This window comes from Mirounga leonina, unplaced genomic scaffold (assembly GCF_011800145.1).
Source record: "Mirounga leonina isolate KUSES-001 unplaced genomic scaffold, KU_Mleo_1.0 Mir_93, whole genome shotgun sequence".
In the NCBI taxonomy this organism is placed as follows: domain Eukaryota; kingdom Metazoa; phylum Chordata; class Mammalia; order Carnivora; family Phocidae; genus Mirounga; species Mirounga leonina.
Genome location: NW_023270854.1, coordinates 26,585,138 through 26,609,199, shown reverse-complemented (window position 1 = coordinate 26,609,199; position 24,062 = coordinate 26,585,138). Strand labels below are relative to the sequence as shown.

General features: G+C 53.6%; 1 protein-coding gene across 2 annotated transcripts in view; it reads right to left on the bottom strand.

Moving 5' to 3' along the window:
• Window positions 1–24,062, bottom strand: part of ST8SIA5 (ST8 alpha-N-acetyl-neuraminide alpha-2,8-sialyltransferase 5) — a 50,335-nt gene that overhangs the window by 15,005 nt on the left and 11,268 nt on the right. Inside the window, exons 2-3 of one of the 2 annotated variants that reach the window (XM_034995862.1) lie at window positions 19,458–19,565; window positions 4,551–4,643 (exon numbers count right to left, since the gene is read on the bottom strand). In XM_034995862.1, the coding sequence (XP_034851753.1) occupies window positions 4,551–4,643; window positions 19,458–19,565 (201 nt within the window). The remainder of the gene's footprint in view (window positions 1–4,550; window positions 4,644–19,457; window positions 19,566–24,062) is intronic. The other variant, XM_034995863.1, reaches the window with a different exon arrangement.

The following is a 24,062-nucleotide window of genomic DNA, read 5'->3' as shown; positions in this document are numbered from 1 at the left end:
AACAAGAAGTAGCTATGGGTTCTCCACAAAACTGAATCCAAGCAGAGGAGTCAGGGAAGGGAAGTTCCCAGGACATTGGCGTCTGGCCCAGCAAGAGAGCAGGCTGTCCACACTGGAGCACAAGGATAAAGAGAAACTCTGAGGGGAAGGCTGGTTGGAGAGGCAAGCAGAAACCCGAAATAGGGCATAATAGAGACAAAGAGTTCAAGAGGGAAAAGATGAGTAGAAGCTCCAGGAAAAAAAAGGGGAGGGGGAGGATGTACAAGAAAGGAAGGAGAATCACTATTTTCTGTTCTTTAAATTTTAGAGTCAACCTAGAGAGGAAACCCCCAAAAAAGACTTGTTATGGGTACCAATAGAATGACCTTTTAAAGGTAAATACATGGACGACTGGAACCAAAACATAGGGATGATTTTAATAGCCCCATCTTACAAAGTACAGGCTCAAGAGATACTGCCAGTATTTGGTAGAACCAGAAATAAGTTACTCAGGCAATCTATAGACAGAAGAACTAAAAACAGCACTATCCCCCAACCCAGAAGAGTGGGGAGGGGGTGGGGGTGGCATAAGGGGGCTGAATCCTCACCCACCAAGGCAGGACGTCAGTGCACGCGGCAGTAAGTTGAGAAATAACAACAGGTGCGTGTTACTGAGAGGTGTGGAGGTAATGACCGGAAGAAACAGCCAGAGTCCAAAGGAGCAGGCTGCAGGGCGAAGGTGTGGGGCAGGGGACTGTGGCTTTTTATTATTACCAGCTTCTCGATCCTACTTGATTTTTCCTGCCATGGCAACAGATGGTGAGGATAAGGAGGTGATCGTGACCATCTCTGTTCTTTCTCCCCCGTTCCTCCGCTGGCCTCCTCTGTTTCCACCCAGCTCTTCTATATGTGCCCTGCCCACGTCCTGAGACCATGCAGGCTCACACTCGGGGGCTCAGAGACGCCTGGGCACGAAGGGGCCTCCCAGCCTCTGTTCCTGGGTGCAGCGCAGGCCTCCCTACCCCAGAAAGATGGGGAAGGGGCTGCAGGAGAGGCCCCAGGGTGACGTCCCAGACACCACCCCCACCTGGCGGCAGGAACTGGCTCCCAAACCAAGAGACTCGAGAACGACTACCTTCAAATAAATAATTTGTACAAGTATTAGGGATGATGCCTTTCATAATAAATCAGCACAGAGTAACTCCTCCTGCGTCTGCCATCGTCAGGGACCAAGGTCTTCTCCATGTGGGAATTTTCCGACTAACTGGTTTCTACCAGTGTTTGCAGCAATTTTGGATCAGAATCATTCCCAGATGAATCACACCCCTCCCTGTCTCCTCAGAATGCAGGCTGACATTCTTACGCCTTAAGGGCCTCACAGCCCAGCCGCGCAGCCCCCTCCACACACAGATGGCAACTTAACCTTTCCCCATGACTCAGAGTCTCCACTGGGAGCAGCGCTCATGGCCCTGGGCCAGAGCACAGTGAGGCCCGCAGGTACCCGGATAATGATGATTCGAGTCCGAGGCCGGCCTCCGGGATCTCTGATGTCAGCCCTGGAGGTCCCACCGAGCTTCAGCTTGAGGGCCCAGGAAAGGAGACGTCAGCCTCATGCCCGTGCCCCGCAAAGAGCCTCAGCCTTTCCTCTCCTCTCACTGCCCCAGGGCCACCAGGGCCCAGACTCCCAGGGTCTGGGGACCTCGTGGAGGTGAAGGACACAGGGTGGTGCAAGGCCCAGGGGTCACCAGCTGGGACAGCTGCTCAGCTCAGGAGACCAGAGTGGATGCTGCAAGGCAGAGAGGAGAGCTCAAGCCTAACGTGCAGAGCACCAAACATGCGTCCCTGACGAGGGACAAAGGTGGGCACCGATCATGGGAAAGGTGAGGTTCCTTACCCCACCCACAACATTGTGATGCAGGGCCCGGGTGGAAGCTGGGATAGGGACTGTTAGGGGCTGAATCGTCTCGCCCTCAAAACTCCTGTGTTGTGATCCTAACCTCTAAGATCTCAGAATGTGACTCTTCGGAGACAAGGTCTTTAAGGAGGTGGTTAAGCTGAAATGAGGCCATTAGGGTGGGCCCGCATCCCACGGATGTCCTTATTAGAAGAGGAAACGAGGACACAGGTACAGAAGGAAGTCCACGTGAAGACGGAGGGAGAAGGCGGCCATCGGCAAGCCAAGCAGAGAGGCCTCCTCAGCCAACCCTGTCGGCACCTCGATCTCAGACCGCCCGCCTCTGGAGCTGTGGGATCTACCAAAGTGCCCGGCCTGTGGTGCTTGGTTATGGCGGCTCTCGCCAGCTCACAGAGGGGCTAACTCGAACACAGAGGCAGTGCGCGGCTAGAGGAACGGGAAGTCACCGAGAACGATGGCCCACCAGGGTCTCTCAGATCTTCGGGTCTAGACACTGAGGTGACCATGAAGAAACTATCTGCATTTTATAATTTAAAACGAGTTTATTTACCTCTGAGGACACTAAGGCATGCTGTTAACAAGCCCTGGCTTTCCAGAATGGCACATTTAAGGGCCCGAGGTCTTTGAATGAATTTGGAGCTGATGAATTTGGCTCGTGCCTGAGGTCCAGATGGCCACGTTTGCCACTAAATCCCAATTCCTCACCGATCACATCACACACGCGCCACCGCCACCTGCTTAAAGTCTTCCCACGGGTTCCCGCGGCCCTCAGACGGTGACAGAATCTGAATCCCGGTCCGCAATGCATGGCCTCACCAGGTCAGGCCCCCGTCTGCCCCTTCAGCAACATGGCTCCCGTGTCCCCCCACCCCACACACACTGGCATTCAAGCTGCCCTGACCCTTCAGAGCGGGGACACAGCAGGCTTCTTCCCGGCACAGGGCCTTTGCACAGACTGTTCCCTCAGTTTGGAACCTTCCTGGCCTACTTCCCTCCTGACCGCCCTTCCAACAGGAGCGCCAGCATCCCTTCCTCAGAGAAGCTTTGCCTGACAACCCCCTCCCCGCCCCAGCCCAAGCCCAGTTCCCTGCCATCCCCTTGTGTCCCTAGGGTAAGTAGGTATTACTGTCTGCTTCCCTGCTGGGCTGTGAGCTCCACGAGGGCGGGGACCACGGTGCACGGTGTGCGCTCAGCGCAGGGCTGGGTGGGGTTGATGGGAGGGTGAGCTGCCTCCCGCGTTTACCTCTAGAGAGGGTACAGAGCCCTTTGGTTAGTACCGGGACCATAACGCAGCTAGCCCCAGCTGGACGCGTCCTGGGAGCTTTCCTGCAGCTACTAGACTTCTGGATTCTGAATGACAGCCCCGAAAACCTGCTGCAGCTACTGCCCCTGGGGGTGGGTCCAGAAGGGGAAGAAAAGGGAGGGAGGCATATGAGCACTGACGGAGCACCTAGTATGTGAGCTACTGTGGGTGTGGACTGCAGGGTTATCTGCTCTCACATACCTTATTTCAACTAGTCTTGTGGTGACCTGTAAGAGCTAGGTAACAGTGTCCCAATTTTTATAGGTAAGGAAAGGCTCAGAGAGGTTAAGTAATTTGTATAAAGATGCAGAGCTGGGAAGATCCCAGGTCTGCCAGCCCCCCATGCCCATGCTCCGTCTATGACCCACACCGCATGGGAATCATGTCAAATGGTGAAAGGCACAGCGGCTGCTGCCTGGGGGCCACGGACCGTGATCCCAACATTGTGTCGGGGGCCCATGAGTCCACAAGAGCCCCCAACACCACCTGAGTCTGAATAAACTATAGTCCTTCCACATCCAGATAGGACTGTTTGCAAATACCTATGAATTTTACTTGAAACCAAATGCCCTGATGAGCACAACAACGTTCCTCTCAGCGGGTGATGGATTCGTGGTGGCCCCATGTGGGAGAGAAGGCTGGCGGAAGCTCCCACGCACTGAAATGTGCAGCGTGTAATGTGCTTTTTCTCCCATAGGTTGTAAAAGAGCCATAGGTGTGGTACTGTTGAGTGAGGAGCAGAAAGTACAGTTCTTTTGTGATTTGTGAAAAAAATAAATAAATAAAGCATATCCGTACACAGGTGCTGGTTGATGCAGACTCTCTGGGGAGATGCACAAGGACACCTGGGCTGCCTCTGAGGAGGACCGAGGGGCTGTGAGGGGAATTTTCACTATCCGCCTTTTTGTACCACTTGAATGCTGCATCATTTAAATAATTAAAAAGTTTTTAACTAATGACTATAAATGTTGAAAAGGCAATAGCAAGAGGGCACTGCTTAACCCTCCACTCGGAGTCCTGAATTTCAGGTAAGATGCTCCCGTGCTCTCTTTGGCTTCCATACAGGAGGAGCCCAGGGACGATGTCTCGGAGACTGGTAATTGAGACAGGGACTGAATCCCCTGAGTCACCAGAGGTGACCTTGCAAACTTGGCCTTTTTTTCATAGAATGCACAATTATCCCTGCTCTCCAAATGCCGGAGGCCCGGGGGAAGGAGATCTCATTCTCGCTCTGTGGGGTCCGTGCCCCTACCACCTGCCTCCCCCCCCATCCCCGGGGTCCTGCCTGTCATTCTCACTCTGCGGGGTCCTGCCCCATCCCAGGTGCCCACCACCCACCCCAGCCACACTCACATGGACAACACCTTCACTTCCAAGATTTCGTGCCTCAGCTCCAGGCATCTCGTGGAGTTATATTCAAACGGGCCCTCGTAAAATTCAAAGTACCTGGGAACCAACAGGGACAGAGGTTACTACGCGAAGAAGCCAGCCAGACTTTGTGGGGGGACTGTGGGGCTCTTGGTGGGGGCGGGTCGATCCTGGTCAAATTAACAGAGCACACCAGCCCCACCCCAGCAGGCGGCTGGGGGCCCCCAGGACTGCTGGGGCCCTCTGGCTTGATCACTGGGTGGTTGACTACTCCCAGCACCCCACTACCCCAGGAGTGTAAGCCTTTACAAGGCATGAACTCGTCTCAGCAAATCATGACATTCAGAAGCAGGTTTAGTTCCAAATTAGTGGCTGCGAAAGAGAGGGGAAGGGGGAGGATGCCCCGGGCATGGTCTCATTCTCGAGCTTCTGGTGAGGCAGCACTTTCAATCCTTTCCTGCCCCTTTCTCCTCCCCTTGGGACAAGAGCACAGCTAAGAGCTGCTGCTTTTTCTACAAGTCAGTAACTCACTTGACCCTCAGGCTCATGCTGTGCCTAGGTGAGGCTGACATTTCTTTCTCCCCATTTGGCAGCTGAGAAAGCTGAGGCTAAGGAGATGGAGCTCAGGTCCCATGAGCAGTAGGACCGGGCCAGGCTTGGGCTGGGTCCCACCACAGGGGAGCCCAAGCCCTTCCCAACACCTGCTGGCTCCACGCATGCCAGAGCCACCTCAGGGTCCCTTCTGCAGCTCCACGCAGAATCCAGTTCCAGCCAGTGCTTGCTGAGCTCTTACCTCAGGCCAAGTGCTTGCTGTGGATGCATCCACTTTTCATCTTTAGAACTAGCCTACGGGGTAAGTGATCAGCATGAGCATCTGGAATGAGCTCTGGAGTTCACTCACTGGCCCAGAGCCACGTAGATGGTAGATGGCAAAGCTGGGACGTGAGCCTGCACTTTGACTTGAGGCTACTCACCTATAAGGACAGCTGGTGTCCCCTGAAAAGGGCCCTGTGGCCTCCCACAGCCACTGGGTGAGGAGACCTTTAAAGCTGCCCCCTCTCACACCTGAAGTTCCCACCTGCCCAGAGAGGGCAGAGTACCTGCCCGACGGCTGGTGGGTGGAGGGTTCCCACAGACATAAAATATAGCCGTTCACTGCTGAGCTCAGCCACGGAGGCAGGATGGGGCCTGTCCTCGCAGCCTCTCTCTCTGGAGGCTGCTCAGAAAAGGCTGGGGGATTGGATCCTGGAACAGCTCAACACCAGAGAATCCAGAAGCCTGCAGGGTTGAGCCACTCTAAATGCGGGGTCAGTGCCCTGGCGACAGGTGGCTCTGGCGAATCAGAAGTGGGAGTGGTACCCAGGGCTTCTCCTGGGCCCTGTGGGCCGTGACTGAGGATTTAAAATAAAATCATTCCTCGAGCACTTCCCAGAAACCTTCCCGACACGTGGGGGTGGCTACTTCCCATGTGTTCTCACACGCCTCATTTCTGTGTCACGGATGTACTGCTTTACACACAGAAAGGCATTTTACCCAATAAAGTGGCTTCTTCTTAAAGTGTCTGTATTTAAATAACTTTTGTATATAGTATCATATTTAACTCTTCAAATTATATATTTTAAAATATTTGTTCTTAATTTTCATATAAGTTAATGGTTAAGGGTTAAAGTTATATTTTCCAGTACTTTTAAGTAATATTTTTAAATATTAAAACATTTTATACAATAAATTGGCTCCTGTTGACAAAATGAAATTGGCTCCTTGTTTTCATGTCGTGAAAGAATTGAAGCAGAATTCCTAAGAACTAGGCATTGTGGATTCCCAAAATATCACACTCACCTTTTTCTGTTTCCCCGTGTTTTGGAACTCCTTTGTCTGTCTTTCTCATCTGGCAAACCCAAATTGATCCTTCAGTACCCAGCTCAAATGCCCCCACTTCTGCGAAGCCTTCTCTGACCCTCACTCCTGGGGTCCCTCTTACTTTGTCTCTTAATTAAAAGCAAATATAACATTTTTTAAATCAATATGTAATGCATTATTTGTTTCAGGGGTACAGGTCTGTGATTCATCAGTCTTACGTAATTCACAGCGCTCACCATAGCACATACCCTCCCCAATGTCCATCACCCAACCACCCCATCCCTCCCACCCCCTCCACTCCAGCAACCCTCAGGTTGTTTCCTGAGATTAAGAGTCTCTTATGGTTTTTCTCCCTCTCTGGTTACGTCTTGTTTCATTTTTCCCTCCCTTCCCCTATGATCCTCTGTCTTGTTTCTCAAATGCCTCATTATCAGTGAGATCATATGATACTTGTCTTTCTCTGATTGACTTATTTCACTTAGCATAATACCCTCTAGTTCCATCCACGTCGTTAATTAGAGCACATAGCATTGTATTATAACAGTCTGTTTATGTATCTGTTTTCCCTTCCAAACGGTGTTGTGAATATCTCAAACACCGGGATTCTGTCTTTGTTACCTCTGTACCTTTTGTACTACGGATGCTGGAAAGCTAAAAACTACATTTCCCAGACTCCCTTGCAGCTAGGGCGTGGATGCAATTTAGGTTCAACCAATCAGAAGCATTTACATGAGACTGATTCAGAGCTGTTATAATAGGTAAAGAATGACGCGGCCCCAGGCACTGTTTTGCTGGTGCCGAATGTAGCAGAAGCGGCATGGTTCTTGGAAACTGCAGTGGTAGCAGCACCCTCATGATTATATTTCTATGTAAGTATACTACATTTATTATTATGTTATTTATTATTATATATTATATATAAACTGCAGTGGCACCACACCCTCATATTATATTTATATATAAATACATTATATTTATTATTATATATTATTTATTATTATTATATATTATATTCTTTCCCCTAAATGAATCCCTTTCTGCTTTCACAATGGATGGATTCTGTTACCTACAATTAAGAACAAGGGATGAGGCCACCAGAAAAGTCCATGACCTTGGCTGTAACTCACATCATTTTCCAGTCACACAACAATAAGTGAGGTCTGGTGTCATCGTTCGCAACCAGAGCCATTGGCACTAAGTCCTTTGGAATCGACTGGGTCCTCTGAATCCATGATCTCAGGCTGCTACAAAGAAAAGCTCCAGATTCATAAGGTGCTGGAGTTATTTAGGAGAGACTTATCCCAGTGGTCTCAGGGGGCTGGGAGTCTTGCAGACACATCTTTGTTATGCCGCTAAGCCAGCTGTGTGACTTTGGTCAATCGCTTGCCTGCTCTGGGCCTCTTCTTTCTCCTCCTTAAAATAATCTGTTTGAACTACGTGATAGCCAAGGGCCCATGCAGCACTACAATATGATCCCTCAGTGTTTCCCACTCACTAACCAAGCCAGAATATGACTGTAGATGGATGATCCACAAAGACGAGGAAGAAACTCGCGAAGACCAGGCAGCACCGCCCTGCCATCAGGCAGCCCCTCCAATGTCTCCATAAGGCCCTCCCCGCCTTACCTCTGGCAGCCTCCCCTCGGTCTCCCTCTCTCCTGAATCCCCAACCTCACCCATACTGGGAACTGGGAGGTACAGTGATTCCAAATGGTCTTGTGCCGTGTGTTTGGTGGCTATTCGGTGGACAGGCTTTCAGAACGGGGTCACAGTCCTTCCCTACCCCCCATAAGCCACCCTAGGCCAATCACTTTTGTGAGCCTTACTTTCTTCATCTGTAAAATCCACACACACAAAGAGTGCAGTTCATGTGTGACAGGGTTGAGAGAAGATATTGATGAGAAATTCGGAGAAAGTCCCAGGACAGTGCCCGGCGCACAGCAAGTGCCCAAGAAATGTTCATTCCTTTCTTGCTCCTTTCTCCTGCCATTAAAGGGCAAGAGTTGCCCGAGAGTCAGCGACTTGCTTATGGCTCCTCGGCTGGCTGATGGCAGAGCTGGGACAGGCACAAGTACCCTCAGGAAGTTTCTCTGCCGTCTCATTGGCTGGCATCCTTCTTCCGAGGCTACCAGTAAGCCCCTCCCCGCCACCCTGCGGCTAGAGCCCGTGCTGTGTTCTGCTTGGACGCAGGGATGTCCCTGATCACCCATCTCTGCTGCAGACCCTCGGATAAACTGTGTTTCTGAGGCCTTAACATCTGGGCCTGGTTGACCCTGGGGAGACTGTCCCTCCCAGGGCTAGCCAATTCCTTGAGATGGTAACCACCTGTGAGCACCTTTCTTATGCAAACAAACCAATCCAGAGCTCACACCCCCCACCACCACCACCACCTCCCATGGGGGGCCTCTTTCCCCCTGCCCTAATCATCCCAGGGCCAGGTACCAGACAACTAGGGGCAGCCTTTATGCCCCGGAGCCCAGTGAAATTATTCAGACTGATGACTCCCAATTCTGTGTACCTGTCTCACCTGTTTCTTCCACAGAAACCACAGTAGAGGCTCTTGCCCACTTTTTCCCGTCACTTCCTCTGCTCCTGACCACCCCCCCACCCGGGTGCTCCCCAATGGTGTGGTGTGCCTCCTGTCTCTGGGCATCTGTGGGTATAAAACCCTCTTCTTTCCTGGCAATGACTCCCACGGGTCTGTGTGTCTCACAAGGCATGACTATGACAAAGCCCAGCCACCTTGAAAACACTCCACGTGGTACCCCAGCCAGGCCATCAAAACCACGCCCTGCCTAGGGCGACAGGCCTCATTTCCCCAGCTGAAAATGGAGCTAATAGCTCTTGCTGACGTCCCCATCCGACCTGGGCTCTGCTTCTCTGGGCTGCCCTGCTCCGTCCCAGTCTCTAAAGATACCTAATTTGGGGAAATGAGATTGTAACAAGCGCTGCCAAGCCTGCCCCCGCATTCTGCTCCTGACAGGACACCTGCGTCCTGCATTCTGGGAAAAGCCATGGTAATCCTTGTTTGACCTGGACACAGACTTCTATGCAGATGTCAAAAATGAGGCTTCCGGTTTCTTTGTGGAATGACATGGGAAGATGCTCGCATGACAGTGCTGAGTGGAAAATGCAAGTTACAACACTGTGATCTCCCAAAGGAATGGGACATACATATGTGAAAGCCCGGGGCAAAGGGAAAGGCCGTAACAAGGCACTAACCGTGGGCTTCTTTGAGTAATGGGACCATGAACGATTTTTAAAAATACTTTTCTGTATTTTTATGTTTTCTGTAATGGGGTTATGATTTTTGAGTTATTGGAAATCACCAATAAATGCCCTTTTATTGAAGTCCTAGCTCTCCCTTGAAACAGCTCAAGCTTCCCCTTAACCTGCTATAAGACTGAGAAAAGCAATTTCTCCCACCTTCTCAACTCCATTAGCCTCTCAAGGTGAGTTAGTCACTGTCTCTTCTTCCAGTTCTGGAAAGGTGATCTCTGCCCAGCTCAGAGGAGAGGGGCTCGGTATCACATTTGGCACCTCACAGGTATAAATAGTCTGAGCCGGTCAGCCCAGCAGCATCTCAGATGCCACTTGGCTTCCGGCAGCCACATCCGGGACTGGCACCAAGCTGTGTCCGTCCTGCCCCATCTCAGTGCCCTCAGGGACTGCGGGGTGGGGGGCAGCCCCGGCTGCCTGACCAGTGGGTGACGGCCTCCCCTAAGGGAGAAGACAACGGCAGAGGTGACCACAACAGCCCTCCTCCTCCCCAGACTTGGGCTCTGGCTTTGCAGGCTGCGGAGGCCTCATTTCAGCATGCCCAGGGGCCCGCGTGCATCCCTGCCAGCCTTTCTCTGCAAGCCTGTCCCTCAGCGGGCTCTCCTGTTGGCCTGAACCCCCTCCAGAGCTTCGTCAGGGCCATGGCGTCTTTACCGTACTTTGAGCCCCGGCACCACTGGCCAGTACAAGATAAGGCCCTTGCATTCAGCTAACACCAGCTAACACTGCCTTTCCTCCCCAGGTGCTGATGGTGTTCAAGAGAACAGGAGCCCAGGGAGGTCCCGACATCCTGCAAGAGCTTCCACCAGCCCAGCAAGCAGGGAAGCAGCCCCAGCTCAGCGATTGGCAGCCCTGGGCTCCTCTCGAACCTGGTGCAGAGTCTCAGGGGACCACAGAGTGGTTTATTTATTCCACACTGGGTAGGAACCCGGTGAGGGTATGACACCTCTGTGCAAATTAGGAAAAAGTACCTTTTTCTCCAGATGAATTAGGCCACGTGCCAGTCACATGGCTTATCAAGTGAGAGTGACCTGCTGGCTAGGTATCTTTGTGCAGTGCCCACCCTGCACAACCGGCCATGGCAGCCTGATACTGAACTCTTTAACTTTGTCTTGTTTAATCCTCCCAACAGCCCTATGAGGCAGGCATTGTTTCCCCATTTTATACCCAAGACTCAGACTGCAAGCGGTAAAGCAACTTGCCCAAAGTCATTCAGCTAGTAAATGGGGGCGCTGGAAAGGGCTTTCCCAGGGCTTTCAAGAGCCCAAACCCATGTTCTTCTGTCGCGGCAGTGCACTCCCTCTCCCTGATTCTGACAAGCCACAGTTGGTAGGGGGAGGTTCTCGGTGAGCAGCCCCCTCCCCTTCAGGGAGCTCAGCGCTATTTCAGAGCGAGAACAGGTGCCATCTCAAGACAGCACGCTACCCGTCAGAGCAAACGCACCGAATACAGAGTCTGCAAATTGCAGCCTGACAATTCAAAGGACTGCAGTGTCTTCCCAAATAGGTACAGAGAAGCGAGAAGGGCTCGGCTGTCAGTGACTACAGGTCACAGCTGCCAAGGGGAGATGCTCCCCTCCCCGGGGCGGGGGCTGGAGAGACCTGGCTCGGACCCTTGACTAGATGCTGGCTCTCTCTGGGCCACCAGTTCCCCATCTGTGCACGGGAATCTGCAGAGGTATTTGAAGTATCAGAGATGGAAGCTAAAAAAGCCCGATGTTGGGAACGCAACCCTGATAGTCCTGTGATTAATCTGCTCCCGGTGTGAACTTCACTGGGGTGCCATTCCTGGCATGGGGTGGGGGTTGGGGGGTCAGGGGCAAAGCCTTTTGCCCCTCCTCCCCCCCTGCAGTCAGTGGTTTTTCGGGGCCCCCCAATCCAGTGTCTCGACATCCCATGCAAGAGGACACATGCGGTGGCCTTTCCTTCTGGGCCGGACCAGGGAGCCCTGAAAAACTCCCCTGTGTAGACTCCAGCGCACCTCCCGGTGTCTAAACTAGCACTAGTTCCCCTACTGCCCCTGCCCCACTTCACCACCCTGCCCCCCAGGGGCCCACGCCACAGGCGGCATCCTCTGGGTCTCCTCGCCCTTCGCCTCCCACCCCGCTTGTCACCTCTGTGCCCTCTGGCGCCCTTCTCCCCCTCCCGGCATGAGGGGCGTGAGTCAGTCCTCTTTTCTCCCTGGAGGCGTGTCTCTGTCTGGAACATTCTTCCTCACCGTGTCTCTCGGTGCTACCTGCTTATCGGCCAGAGCCTTCCCCTGCCCTCCCTCTTCCACGCCCCAGCACGCTCCAGCTCCGTCCTTATTACACCGCACTCTGCCCAACACCCCCATTCCCAGGCCAGGTCCCTGGACGGATGGCTCTTCTCCTCTTTCCTCACCGAAGATTTACTGACCCACTACTGCGTGCCAGGTACTGGGATAGGCCGGGAGGCCGTGATGACCAAGCCAGATAAAGCCCCCACCCTCACGGACTTCCAGGACAGGAGACAAATGAAATACGAATGCAACACAGGGCCAGGTAGGGATGAGCGCTATAAAAGTAAAGCAGGCGAGGGGGCCGGAGGGCACCTGGAAGGGTGGTAGGAGGTCAAGGACGGCCTCTCCGGACAAAGACAGTTGGAGCATCAGCAGGGGTCCAGGAAGAACATTCTAGAGAAGGAACGGCAAATAAATACAAACAGGCTGAGGACGGACAAGACCAGCGGGCTGCAGGGACAGGGCCGTGGGGTGGTGGGCGGTGAGGGGCATCGAGGCCCGGGGCTGAGCGGCACCGGGTCCAGCTGGGCTTGGGGGCCGCTCGATACAGCAGCATGCTGAAGCGGAGGGAACGCATAGCCCGATGTGAAAGCGGCCTCTGGCCACCGTAGGGAGGCCATGCCGTCCAGCCAGAGCAGACAGGGGGATGGTGGACTGCGCCAAGAGGCAGCAAAGAGGTGCGAGGAGGAGACCGAGCAGGACATGCGTTAAGGATAGAACCAGCGGGATGTGCTGATGGCAAGACTGCAAAGGTGAAAAAAAAGGAGAGAAATCAACGTAACTCCTAAGATTTTAGCTTGGACAACTAGTTGGATCACAGAGCCGTTGTAAGAGGAGGCAATGATGGAGAAAAACAGCGTGGGCCTGAATCAAAGGAAGCTTGCTGAGACTGTTGGGCATTCAAGGGGAGATCATAGGTAGGCAGTCAGAGTCACACGTCCGCAGCCCAGTGCAGAGGTCAGGGTCAGAGATACACGCTCCAGGGTCAAGGGACAAAGGACTTAGAGAGATCTCAGGGGAGGGCGGAGAGCAGAGGGCAAGCCTGCGGCTCCGACAGACATTCGGATGGTGGCAGGGGAGACGGGCCACCAAAGGAGCCTGAGAAGGAGAGTTGTGGGAAGGAGGAAAATCTGGAGATCCCAAAGACACGGATGCCAGGAGCAGAGAGCATTTCCAGGACAGAGGGCCAGCTCCGTCCAGAGCTAATGATGCCAAGGAAGAGGAGGAAAGAGAAGGTCCCACTGACCTAGTGACTAGGTGGTCGTCAGTGACCCTGACAAGAGCAGATTCAGGGGAGCAGGAAGGCAGAAGCCCCATTGGCATGGGCTGAGGTGAGAACGGAAGTGGGAGGTGCTGGGGACAGTGACGGCGGAAGTCTGTATGATGAGCGCTGGGTGCCAAGGACTGAATGTCTGGGTCCCCCCAAAATTCACATGCTGAAATCCTAACCCCCAAGGTGATGGTATTAGGAGGTGGGGTCTTTGGGGTGATTAGGTCATGAGGGTACAGCTCTCATGAATGGGATCAGGGCCTTTATAAAAGGGACCCCAGCAAGCTCCCCCACCCTCTTCCCACCATGTGAGGGCACAGCAAGATGACAGTGGCTCCCACCAGAACCCAACCGTGCTGTCACCCTGATCTCCAGCATGCAGCCTCCAGAACTGTCAGAGACAGGGCACTGCTTACAAGCCACCTGATCTGTGGGACTTTGTGGAGGCAGCCCGCCCGCACCGGGACAGGGAGCGCGTGAAGACTGTCCTGGCTGAGGCGGCAAGAATGGCATTTCCCCCGACATGGGAAGAACCAGCCAGAGTTAGAAGGAACACACCTCAGTGTTCTCTGAGACTCTGAAGGCCCCAGTGGAGGGTGAGGGAGGGAAGGTTTACACTCCACACGAGGAGGCCTGCGTGGGGAGGGCAGCCTCTGTGAACCCCATCATCCCCATCCCAGCACAACCTTTATGGCCCTCGATGTAGCAGGTGCAGGCTATGCGTGACTACGTGGATTGGAAAACTGGGACAGCCCCGTGTGCCTTACCATCTGGGTACCCCCTAAACTGCTTATCAGGTGGATGCTGGGTCCTCCCGGCCTGACTCCAGCCCCCCTTTTCTTTCCATTCTGGGAGCTGACCTGGGGTGAGGCCCTGACAGTCACCCTTGACCATCTGATCTGGAAATGAGGCCCAGAGAGGGACGTCCTCATACCCAGCTGTGAGTCGGGGTGAAGCTGGGGCCTGGATCTACCCAGAAGGTCCCTCTTAGGGACCCCACTAGTGACCGAGCAAGGCGGGAGCTTGCCAGATGGGAAACTGGGGCACGGAACCATTCACCTAAGTGGTTATTTGTCCAGGAGACTCAATTCAGACTCAACCAAGGGCCACAAAGTTCAAGGTCCAGGTGGACTCATGGGACAACACCCCTTGGCGAGTCCCAGGACACCCACAACCTGGCCTCCACAGACAGCCTCCTGCCTGTTGGCCACCAGAGGCCCTCGTCAGGTACGTGGGAGGAGATGGGGAAGCCGCACCATCTTTGTTTTGCTTTTCCAGCATGCAGCCCAGAACATTCTGCCAAACCTGATTCTCCAAACTCTTCTCTGTTGGATGGAGCCCGAGAACTCCATCCCTTTTCATTTTTTATTTTTTGTCCTTTCCCACAGACTTAAAAATTGACCACAGAGGCTTATGCTAAACCAGCCCGCACCACAAGTCAGGTGCACAGGCACCAGCCCTCAAGAGCTGTCACCACACCTGCAAGTCCAGTATGGAAAATTCTTTCCCCTGGGGTACCTTTGCTCCCAAGGGCTCCTCTTTGAAATGTAGAATGTCCAGGAGCAGGTAGAAGGAAGCATTTGTCAGGGGTAACAATCAAGAAAGCACTAAGCGCTGTGGGGGGAGAGGGGGGAGGAGAATGACACAGAAGATGGGGGGGTGGGGAGATGAGAGACCCTAAAGATGGAGCAGGACACCCAACCCTACCCAGGCTGACCTGTCCACAGCCCAGGAAGCAGAAGCCCTCTGTCTAGCATGGCCTGAGTCCCGAGACTCTGGAGTGGAGGATGCTGTGTGGGCCAGCTCCATCAGCCATCACCTCTAAGTGGGGACTCAGTATCCTCATCTGGAATATGCGGGCAATGACAGGACCCGCCTCAAGCACTGGAGGGTGAGGACTGAGTGCAGGAACAGGGGCAGGTGCCCAGCACAGCACCTGGCACACAGTCAGCCCTTACCTGCCGAGATCCCAGCCAAGTCCTGCCCCTCCACGGAAGCACCTCTGACCTCCACGCTGAGCTCTTGGCACATCGGTGCCATGCAATTTATTACCTAATTATATACCATCTTGAAACCATTAGGGAACCACTGAATACAGCATAATAAGATGGTAATTGTATCGCAGCTCTGAAATATGACCATCCCAAAGCCCACACTGCAAGGTACCTGCTAGACACACAGGCAGACCGCACCCCGAGGGAAGGGCTCTGGGGCCCTGGAATCTCAGCCGGCTCACTCTTCCGTGGAGCAGAGTCTCCTGTGTTATCGGTTTGAGGCTGGCTCTTTTCTCCCACGGCTGGTGCTACCCTCCCGCTCGGGAAGACCCCTGCACCCCAGCCCGGAAGCCCAGCAACACGGGGAGCATGCTGTCCCAGGAACGGGCAGTTTGGATGGGCAGCAGCCTGGGCAGTTTTGCTCCAGACATCAGAGAGTGGGCTGCGCACTGCCTCTTGGCATCCCACCACAGCCCAGGAGGGCCAAGGCTGTACAGAAGCTGGGACAGGGGCTGATGAGACCGTCCAGCCAGGCCGCCTGTGGGCTGTGTCTGAAGCTGGAGGGTCTGGAGGGCCCTGGATATGCTTGCGCAGGTGGTCCAGGCCGGTTCTCGGGATCTGCGGAATGCCTGAGCAAACACGGAGACGTTTATGTGCACTTGCCGGAGAGCTGAGTGTATGTGAAATGACAGAAACAGCCCTCCGGGCAGACACTTCTTACAGAATGTACAGGTAAGGGGGCTATCCAGGAAGGCTTCAGGGAGGAGGTGGCGTGGGAGAGGGACACTGACAGGATGATAAGGACTTGATGTGGAGCAGGGTCCAGATGGCAGAAGCTGAGTGAAGCCCTTTGCGCTGTGGCTACAGGCCTGGCTCAGAGTCAGCACCTGGGGGGACTCCTGGCCCAGCTGCCCTCAGCCCCTCTGACTTGGTCCTACCCCCGGGACATGCTCAGGCAGTGCATGCAACACTCCCACCCTGCAGGACCATGACCATGACGGGCGTTGCTGCCTGCCCCTGCCCTCTGGGCCGTCCCTGGGGGGCCCGGGCAGAGGGCTCAAGGCACTGAGCCGTGGAGGACACGGGCGCTCCCCACCCGCTCATCTACCGTTCCAGAACTGCTATGGTGCTCTGTGCACGGTGTCTGGGAGGGCTTCTCAGTCAGTCACTGCAGGAGTGTATATTCTGCCTTCACTGCCTTCTCTCTCCTGCTGAGCCAGCCCCCTCCCCCTCCCCCTCCTACAGGCTGCCCAGACTGCTCCAATGGCCCTACCCTCTGCTCTTCTCAAGAGAACGTTCTCCCATCCTTCCAAACTGTGAAGGAGTTTATGATTCAAAGTGCTTCCCCTCTGGGGATTAATTTTCAAAGACAGTGCCAGAGACAGATTTATTCAAAGGAATACATCTCCAAGGGAGAATTCGGGAACCCCGAAATGTAAGTTTGCTTTTTTTTTTTTTTAACCAACAGCCTTTACTGTGCGCCTGCTTAATTCATTATTTTATTCCATTAACATGTATTAAGCTCCTACATGCTGGGTGCTGCCTGGGTGCTGGGGCTTACATCACTGCCTAGTGCGGGAGACAGAAACACAAACACAACCCCAACATGATGAGAAGTGTCTTCAAAGACCTTCCTGCTTACGTTCAAGGCACCCACTTAAATAGCAGCATTTGCTGATTCAAACTGAGTCCTATCTGCTCTCTAAAACAGCTCCCCGGAGGACTCTCATTGGACACTTTTAGACCCGCACTTGAAATTAATAAAGCTGTATGTCGATGTATATTTTATAACTCACACACTTTCCAACTCGGCCTGGACTTCCCCTAGCTCATGTCCAATGAGAAGACCTGACCGCAGCCATTCTGAGCACTCTCTGGCCTGGATTTTCTTTGTGGTCTTATTTGGACTTTTCCAGACCGATCGCTTGGACCTGCTCCTTCTCCCAAGACTCCTGTTTGAATATACAATTTATGAGTCATTTGCTTTTTCTGCCTCTCTTTATCCTCTGGTTATATATGGTACCTGACTTCCCCTCCAACTGTCTTAATAATAAATAACACACTTTACCACACCGCGACACACCACACAACTATAGAGAGCAAAATATGGCATGCACTGAATTATTCAGGAGGTGAAAAACACCACAAAGCACATCACATATTCCAGGCGTGGAGACTTGTTCACCGGGATGATGTACTTTCACCCAGAAGAGCACTCTCCACAGCGGCATTAGGCCCCCTCTCCCCCCAGCCCTGCAAATCTGCTGCCAGGAGCTGTCCTACCTATTATGAAGTGGGCAGAAGCCACTCCTACGCCGAGGTAAAAAAAAAAAAAAAAAAAATCTCCAACATACAGTTCAGTTCTAATTACATTAACCATTATTTCCCACATGTGGGAACGATGCATATTATGGTTTCTCACATATGTAATAGTACTTTGGGGGGTCAACCAGAAATTGCGATCTGACGTTGGAATTGTCCCAGAAGACGTTGGGCTGTGTGCTCATCACATTTGTTCCATGACTAAGGGGGCTCTGGGTCAAATGGCAGCTCTCCAGAAGGAAACCAGCTCGGCTGGGGAGCACAGTGACGAAAGGGTGCCTTAGTTCTGAAACCAAATGGTTAGAGACCAGCGGTGGCTCTGACTCTGGGGGGTCCCGGGTGACAGGGAAGGGGGGCACTGTCCAGGGTCACTGTGGTGGGGGAGAAAATAAAAGGGAGGGGAGGTGAAGGAGGGAGTAGTGAAGAAAAGAGGTGGGAGGGGAGCAGGAACTAGGGAGCAAGAAAGGGTAGCAGGAAGAAGGAGGGGAGAAGAGGTCGGGCAGAGGGGCAGAGAAATCAGCAACAAAATACAGAGAGAGGAGGAGAGGGAAAGCCTGCTGGCAACAGGAGAAGGTGCAAGGAGCGCTCTTGCTGGGGTCTCCCCCCAGAGATGGCTCCCAGGGGCCTGTCCCATCTTGCTCAGTTGATTAGCATCTTCTAGCCAAACCTCTCAGCGAGTTCTTCAAAGAGTCCTACCCAGGAAGGCAGACACCTGCGGACTTACCTAGACCACCCTCATCTGGGTGGGTGAGTCACACAGCAGAAAGGCCAACACCGGAGGTGTGATACTTAGAAGGGACAATTCTGGGCGCCCTGCTCTCACTGCGTGACCCATCCCAGGGCCCAGCGGCTGGCCAGGGCTCCACCACACATATGTGGAAAGAACTGGCCAGAGTAAGACCCGGGTTTCTGAGGCTGGCCCACACCCTAAGGCCTGTCTGTGAACACTGCCCCGCTGAGATCCTTCTGACGTTGGAACCACGTCTGTACTTCTTCAAAGCATTGAACAGAATCATACATATCCGGGTGGGGGCCGCGGTCCTTAAAAAACACATTACTTCCCCTCTGTGGGGTCAATTTAATGTTTTGGTGTCAAAATTAACAACAGCAAAAACTCAGGCCTCTTTCCCAGGGAAACAGATCTGACAGCACATACTGAGAAATGCAAAAATTAAGGGACCAAACAACTTAATTGGCCCCTGGAAACCCTTAGCTGGCAAGTTCCAGCCACACCCAGAAAAAGCATTCTGCCTTGTCTGAAAGATGCCCCACCGTGCCCTCCCCGCCATGAGTGGCCCCCTCTGGAGCATCCTGCATTTCATGTGTTCAACAAACGCCGAGCTCCTGAGTATAGAGTGCCCCTCGTCACTCACTTCACTCCCAACACAAGAGCAGAGCAGGAAGGAAGAACCATGCGATGGTAAAGATGTCAAATCTCAGCACCATCCTCATGGGAATGGTTCTTTCCCAGCCGAGGTCAGCCCTGCCTGGGGGCGGAATAGGAACTTCCCGTACCATGGGACATCCGAGGAGCAGAGCCCAGGCCCAGGCCCCACGCCCACCCCTGATGCCACCCACACACACCTGTGGGCTGGCATCCGAAACCCTTGCAGCAGGGACGGAGTGAAAGCCCCCACTCCCAAGGAAAGCTTGAGATCCAGACTCCACACCCCTTCCAGCCCCCCCCTCCCTGAGAGGGGCCAGTGAGTCCCTGCTCTGCTGGGGTTGGGTCCCAGCCCTCACCCCTCATGTCAAAGGCGGGGTGCCAAAACGCAGTGAGCTTTGAGCCACCGTGCTGAGCCTGCTTCTCCCCTGAGGGTAGCTCTGGGGGTGGACCACGGGGCAGGGCTCTGAGGCCACCTCAGGATGGGCTTCCCCCCTCCCTGGTCATTCGCCGGGGGGTCTGTACCTGGAGCTGGAGGTACTGCTGCTCTGCACGGCCGGGTCGTCCGTGACATTAAAGAGCCCCGTCCAATTGGCCAGCTGGTCGCCACTCTGCCAGCCAAACTGGAGGCCTCTGGCAAGAAAACGAGGCAGTCGGTACTCAGCGCTCACACGCGGGCTGAAACCCATCTAACCACAGAGCCTCCTTCTGCTGCTGTGGTCACTCGCTTACTGGAGATGAAGGGGATGCCCACCCATGAGGATGACGATAATAAACCACAGCCTTGCATCGTGTTCTCTGCTCACTTACATCCATCCCCTCTTTCCGCCTCTACCAGCAGAGCTGAGGTTACACGCTATAAACACAGGGAAACTGAGGCTTAGCGAGGTCAAGGTCATAGAGCTCAACTACCTCCTATGTGGTGAGTCCCTCAACCCCCACCGCTGGAGACTTAGACCGGAAGAGCTCTCAGTCGCCAGCACTTTGGCGTCCTCGGAGGCCACACTGCAAAGCTTTTAATGCAATCCGGCTCTCCCATGCATAAGAATACACCTCCTGGTTTGAGACTCCACACCTATGGTCATCTCTGCTCCCTCCCCACCCCTGACTGAAATGATAGCAAAGGAATAAATAAGGATGTGAGCATGGAGAGGAGGCGATAGAGGGGGGCCAGTGACAACACCATGGAAGATGAAAAGCAGATGGGTAATTAATTCCCCTAGACCCGAAAGAGTGGAGCCCCAAATGTTTATGGGGAGTCAATCTATTCCCTGTGCACAACTCAAGGAGGCTCTGAAATTGGGGGTCCGGGGCCACTGAGGGCAGGAGCGCAGAGTGGGGCTGAAAGTGGGAGGACTCTTTCAGGTTTGTATGAAGAGCGGCGGGACCCCCCCCCCAACACCGGCTCCCCTCCTTAAGCCCATGTAGTGTGGGCACGGAACCGGCCTGCCCCACAGACGGCAGGAGGCTGAGCTCCAGGGAGCTGACCCACAGAAGTTCTGCAATTCCTCATACACGGAGACACCAATCTGCAACCCACCCACCCCACACCCTGCCTCACAGGTGGCGAGGGTGGATTTTGGGAGGGAACCAGACCAGGTCAAAAAGAAAAAAACAAAACAAAACACAAACAGGACTATGGAGGAACAGGACTGTGACATCTGATCACCCTAGCGCAGGGGTTCTCCACCTGGCGCTACGGACAGTTGGGGCTGGGTCATTCTGTGTGTGGGGCTGTCCTGTGCATTGCTGGGTGCTGAGCTGTGCCCCCCAGTCTCTACTCTCTAGATGCCAGGAGCACCTCAACCCACACCCTCCACTGGGATGATCGAAAATGTCTCCAGAGGTTGCCAAGCATCTCCTGGGGGTCCAAATCCCCCCAGCTGAGAACCACTGTCCTAAGACAATGCCCACCTCCCAGAGCTCCAATGAACCTTCTGGAGACTGGCTTGCCCTGAAATATGAACAGGCAATGAAAGGCCACCAACCAGCATGCAAGAAAAGCTTTAACTTCAAAGTCAGAGAACAAAACAAACAGCAAAAAAAAAGGGGAAAACTCAGGGGAAAAGAGACAAATGAAAGGAGAAACAAATTTTTAATAAAACCCTTGATAATAAATAGCCTCTAAGCTGAGGGGAAGGGACAGTGATGGTTGTCAGAGCTGCTGTCTGGTCATCCTGGATCCGCCACCAATGAGCCGAGTGACCTTAGGCAAATCTTCGTAACTCTCTGTTCCCATCTTTCAAGCAAGGAGAGCTGTCTGGGATGTCTCCAGAGCCCCTGACCGGGAGCTGAGCTGTCTCCCCGATGCCCACCCAGCTCCCTCCGTGGGAGTCTAGGTTGCCCCAGTGTTTAAGCGCCGACCGTGCATTCCAAGTGGAAACACCGCACAGACCAAATATGCCATGTTGCATGCCAGATGCAGTCTGGGGACCCCCACCATCACCCCCAGAGGCCCCTGTCCATGGAACAAGACACTGTGCATCCTCTGTCACAGCTCAGGACACTGAGGTGCAGGGTCAGAAGTGACTTTTCAGCCAGCTGGTGACAAAGCTCAACCTGGAGCTCAGAGGAGTCCTGACTCCCACTTCAGTCCTCGTGCCACCGACGTCCTGGATCCCGTCGCAGGAGTCTGCTGCACACAGCGCACCTGAGGGTCTTCTGTCCTGGGGGCTGGCTCAGCCACTCTCAGCCTCTGGCCTCATGCACAATAGCCAAGCTCAGCAAGGGGCGCCCACCGAAGAAGCCCAGGGGAGTGCATTCCCAGAGCCCATGACTACCCCTTTCCCTCCCCCTCACCCACTGGCAAAGCAAACAATGGGAATGGAAATGCCCATCAGATCTGCTATTCTTGTGAGGCTAACCTTGAGTTGACTCCATGTGGAAAAAAATAATAAAAGAAGAAAGTCATTCAGAAAACGTCAGTACTTAACTTTCGTGGGAGGATAATTTATTGAATTATTTATTCCAAGAAGGGAGCTGGGCTTTTTATCCTCTTACTTTAGGGCCCTGTGTGTTGTGGGGGCTGAAAGCTTCCCAGCTCCCTGAAGAAACTGTGCTAGGCAGCCCAGAGGGGAGCAAACCGCCTTCGGGTCTAGGAGGGGTGGCTGGCAGAAGATGCCTCAAGTCCAGGAAGCTAGCTTCCTGCTTTGGGGTTCCCCCACCACATCCCCCTCTAAACAGACAGGGGAACCTCAAAAAGACCACAGCTTGAGGCACCCCAGGAGGCTGGACCCAGGGCTCCAGGAGCCTCCCGAGAGCAGTGAGCAGACTGACCAAGGCCGGGGTGGCCCTGGGCGCCCCCCAACTGATTTGTTCCACACAAACCTGGGGCAGTGGGGGGAGGAGAGTGGATGGAAGGCCCCTCAAGGATGAGAGACTCAGTTTCCCACCAGCTGGTGGATAAAGCTCAGTTAAAAGAAGAAAAGGAAATGAACTCTTCCTTTCACACCAAGTTCGTGAAATAAAAGGCATCACCACTTTTCCATCATTCATCAGCAAGTCACTTGTGTCGTACCTCACAGCTGACTGAGGATATTTTCCCTTTATCCTCAAGCTATTTTTATTTTATTATATAGGTAGATGTATTTCAAATATTTATTATATTATTCTATATTTATCGAACAGCCCTGCCAGGCTGGATGCTGGGGTTCAACAATGAACCAACCAAAAAAAACTCTGCCCCAAGGACACTTAACCGCTACCAGGGGGAGACAGATACAGTGACAATAAGCTAACAGGTGACACAATGTGTAATGTGCCAGATGCCGACAAGCGCTGTGGGAAAAAGAAAGGGCAGTGAGGGGGATGAAGGGTTTGGGGTGGTGAGGGGTGCTGGTCCACACTGGGTGGCCAGGGGGCCTCTCTGAGAGGGTGACATGGAACAGGACAGGAAGTGGGTGATGAGGCAGCAGGTGGCTCCCGAGGAAGAATGTTCCAGCACCAGCACCTGTGGTGGCCCTGAGGGGTGTGACGGCTTCTTCCGGGGCTGGCAAGAGGGTCTTTGTAGTTGGGACTGAGCCACGGCAGGTGGCAGGTGACTGGGCATGGGCTCAGAGAAGCAGCGTCACCTTGCTGTGCTCCCTCAAAGCCATCTAAGAGGGAGGTGGGACGTCACCTCCTGAGGAGCCAAGAACTCCACTGGGCCACCAGGGAGTCTGCGAGCACCAGGCCCTCCCCTACCTCCCACCGCTCTGGGTCTCCAGGAGGATCTGGTCAGAAAAGGCCTCTCCGAGAAGGTGCCAGGACCTTCCCACCCAGATGCAAGTGGAAGTGTCTGCCAGCTGGGAAGCCTTTTCGGTGGGATTAATGGGCATAATTACCAGGCTCCACAAGTTCCCTTGCCCGTCCCCACTCCTGACTCACTAGTGACTCGCGGTATTTCTCTGTGAAGGGCCGGATGGTAACCTTCCCCCCAGAAGAACCTCAGAGGGAAGGGAAGTGGATTCATCCCTGTGGGGACTTTCATGTGGGGCCACAGAAAAGCTGCTGTAGGTGGGGCTTCCTGAGGGAGGAGAGGAGTGGGGGGGGCTGTCCTGCCCAGAAGCACTGCCCAGAGGTGGCAGAGGGTTGGCCTCCTTGAGAGCCCCCAGGCCTGGAACCCATAGCCCCAGGGAGCAGATAGAGGCTCCTGGATTCTAAGACCTTCCATGGCTCTGCAGAGGCTTCTGGCTAAGGAACGGCTGGGCCAGGGCCCAGGCTCTAGGAGTCTCTCTGTCCCGGAACCCCAGCCCACTTGGCACTTAGTATGTAGGAGAGTTTGTCAACTTTTCACGAGTGCTTGGTCATTCTCTCCTAAGAGCTCCTTGAGAGGAAGCCTGTTTCATACATCTCGGCAACCAGAGACTAGGGCAGTATTATCCAACAGAAATACACCAGGAGCCACAGATGTCATCTAGAATGTTCTGGTAGCCACATTATAAAAAAAATAAAAATAAAAAATATCAAACACATGATGAAATTCCATAGAACTAGCTACACACAGACACACAAATGAGTGTACGTAAAACTAGGGAAATTTGAGTAAGGTGGATGGATTGTATGGATGTGAATTTCCTGGTTGTAATACTGTACTATAATTTTGAAAGATGTTGCTGTCTGGGAAAACAGGAGGAAGGTATGCAGATTCTC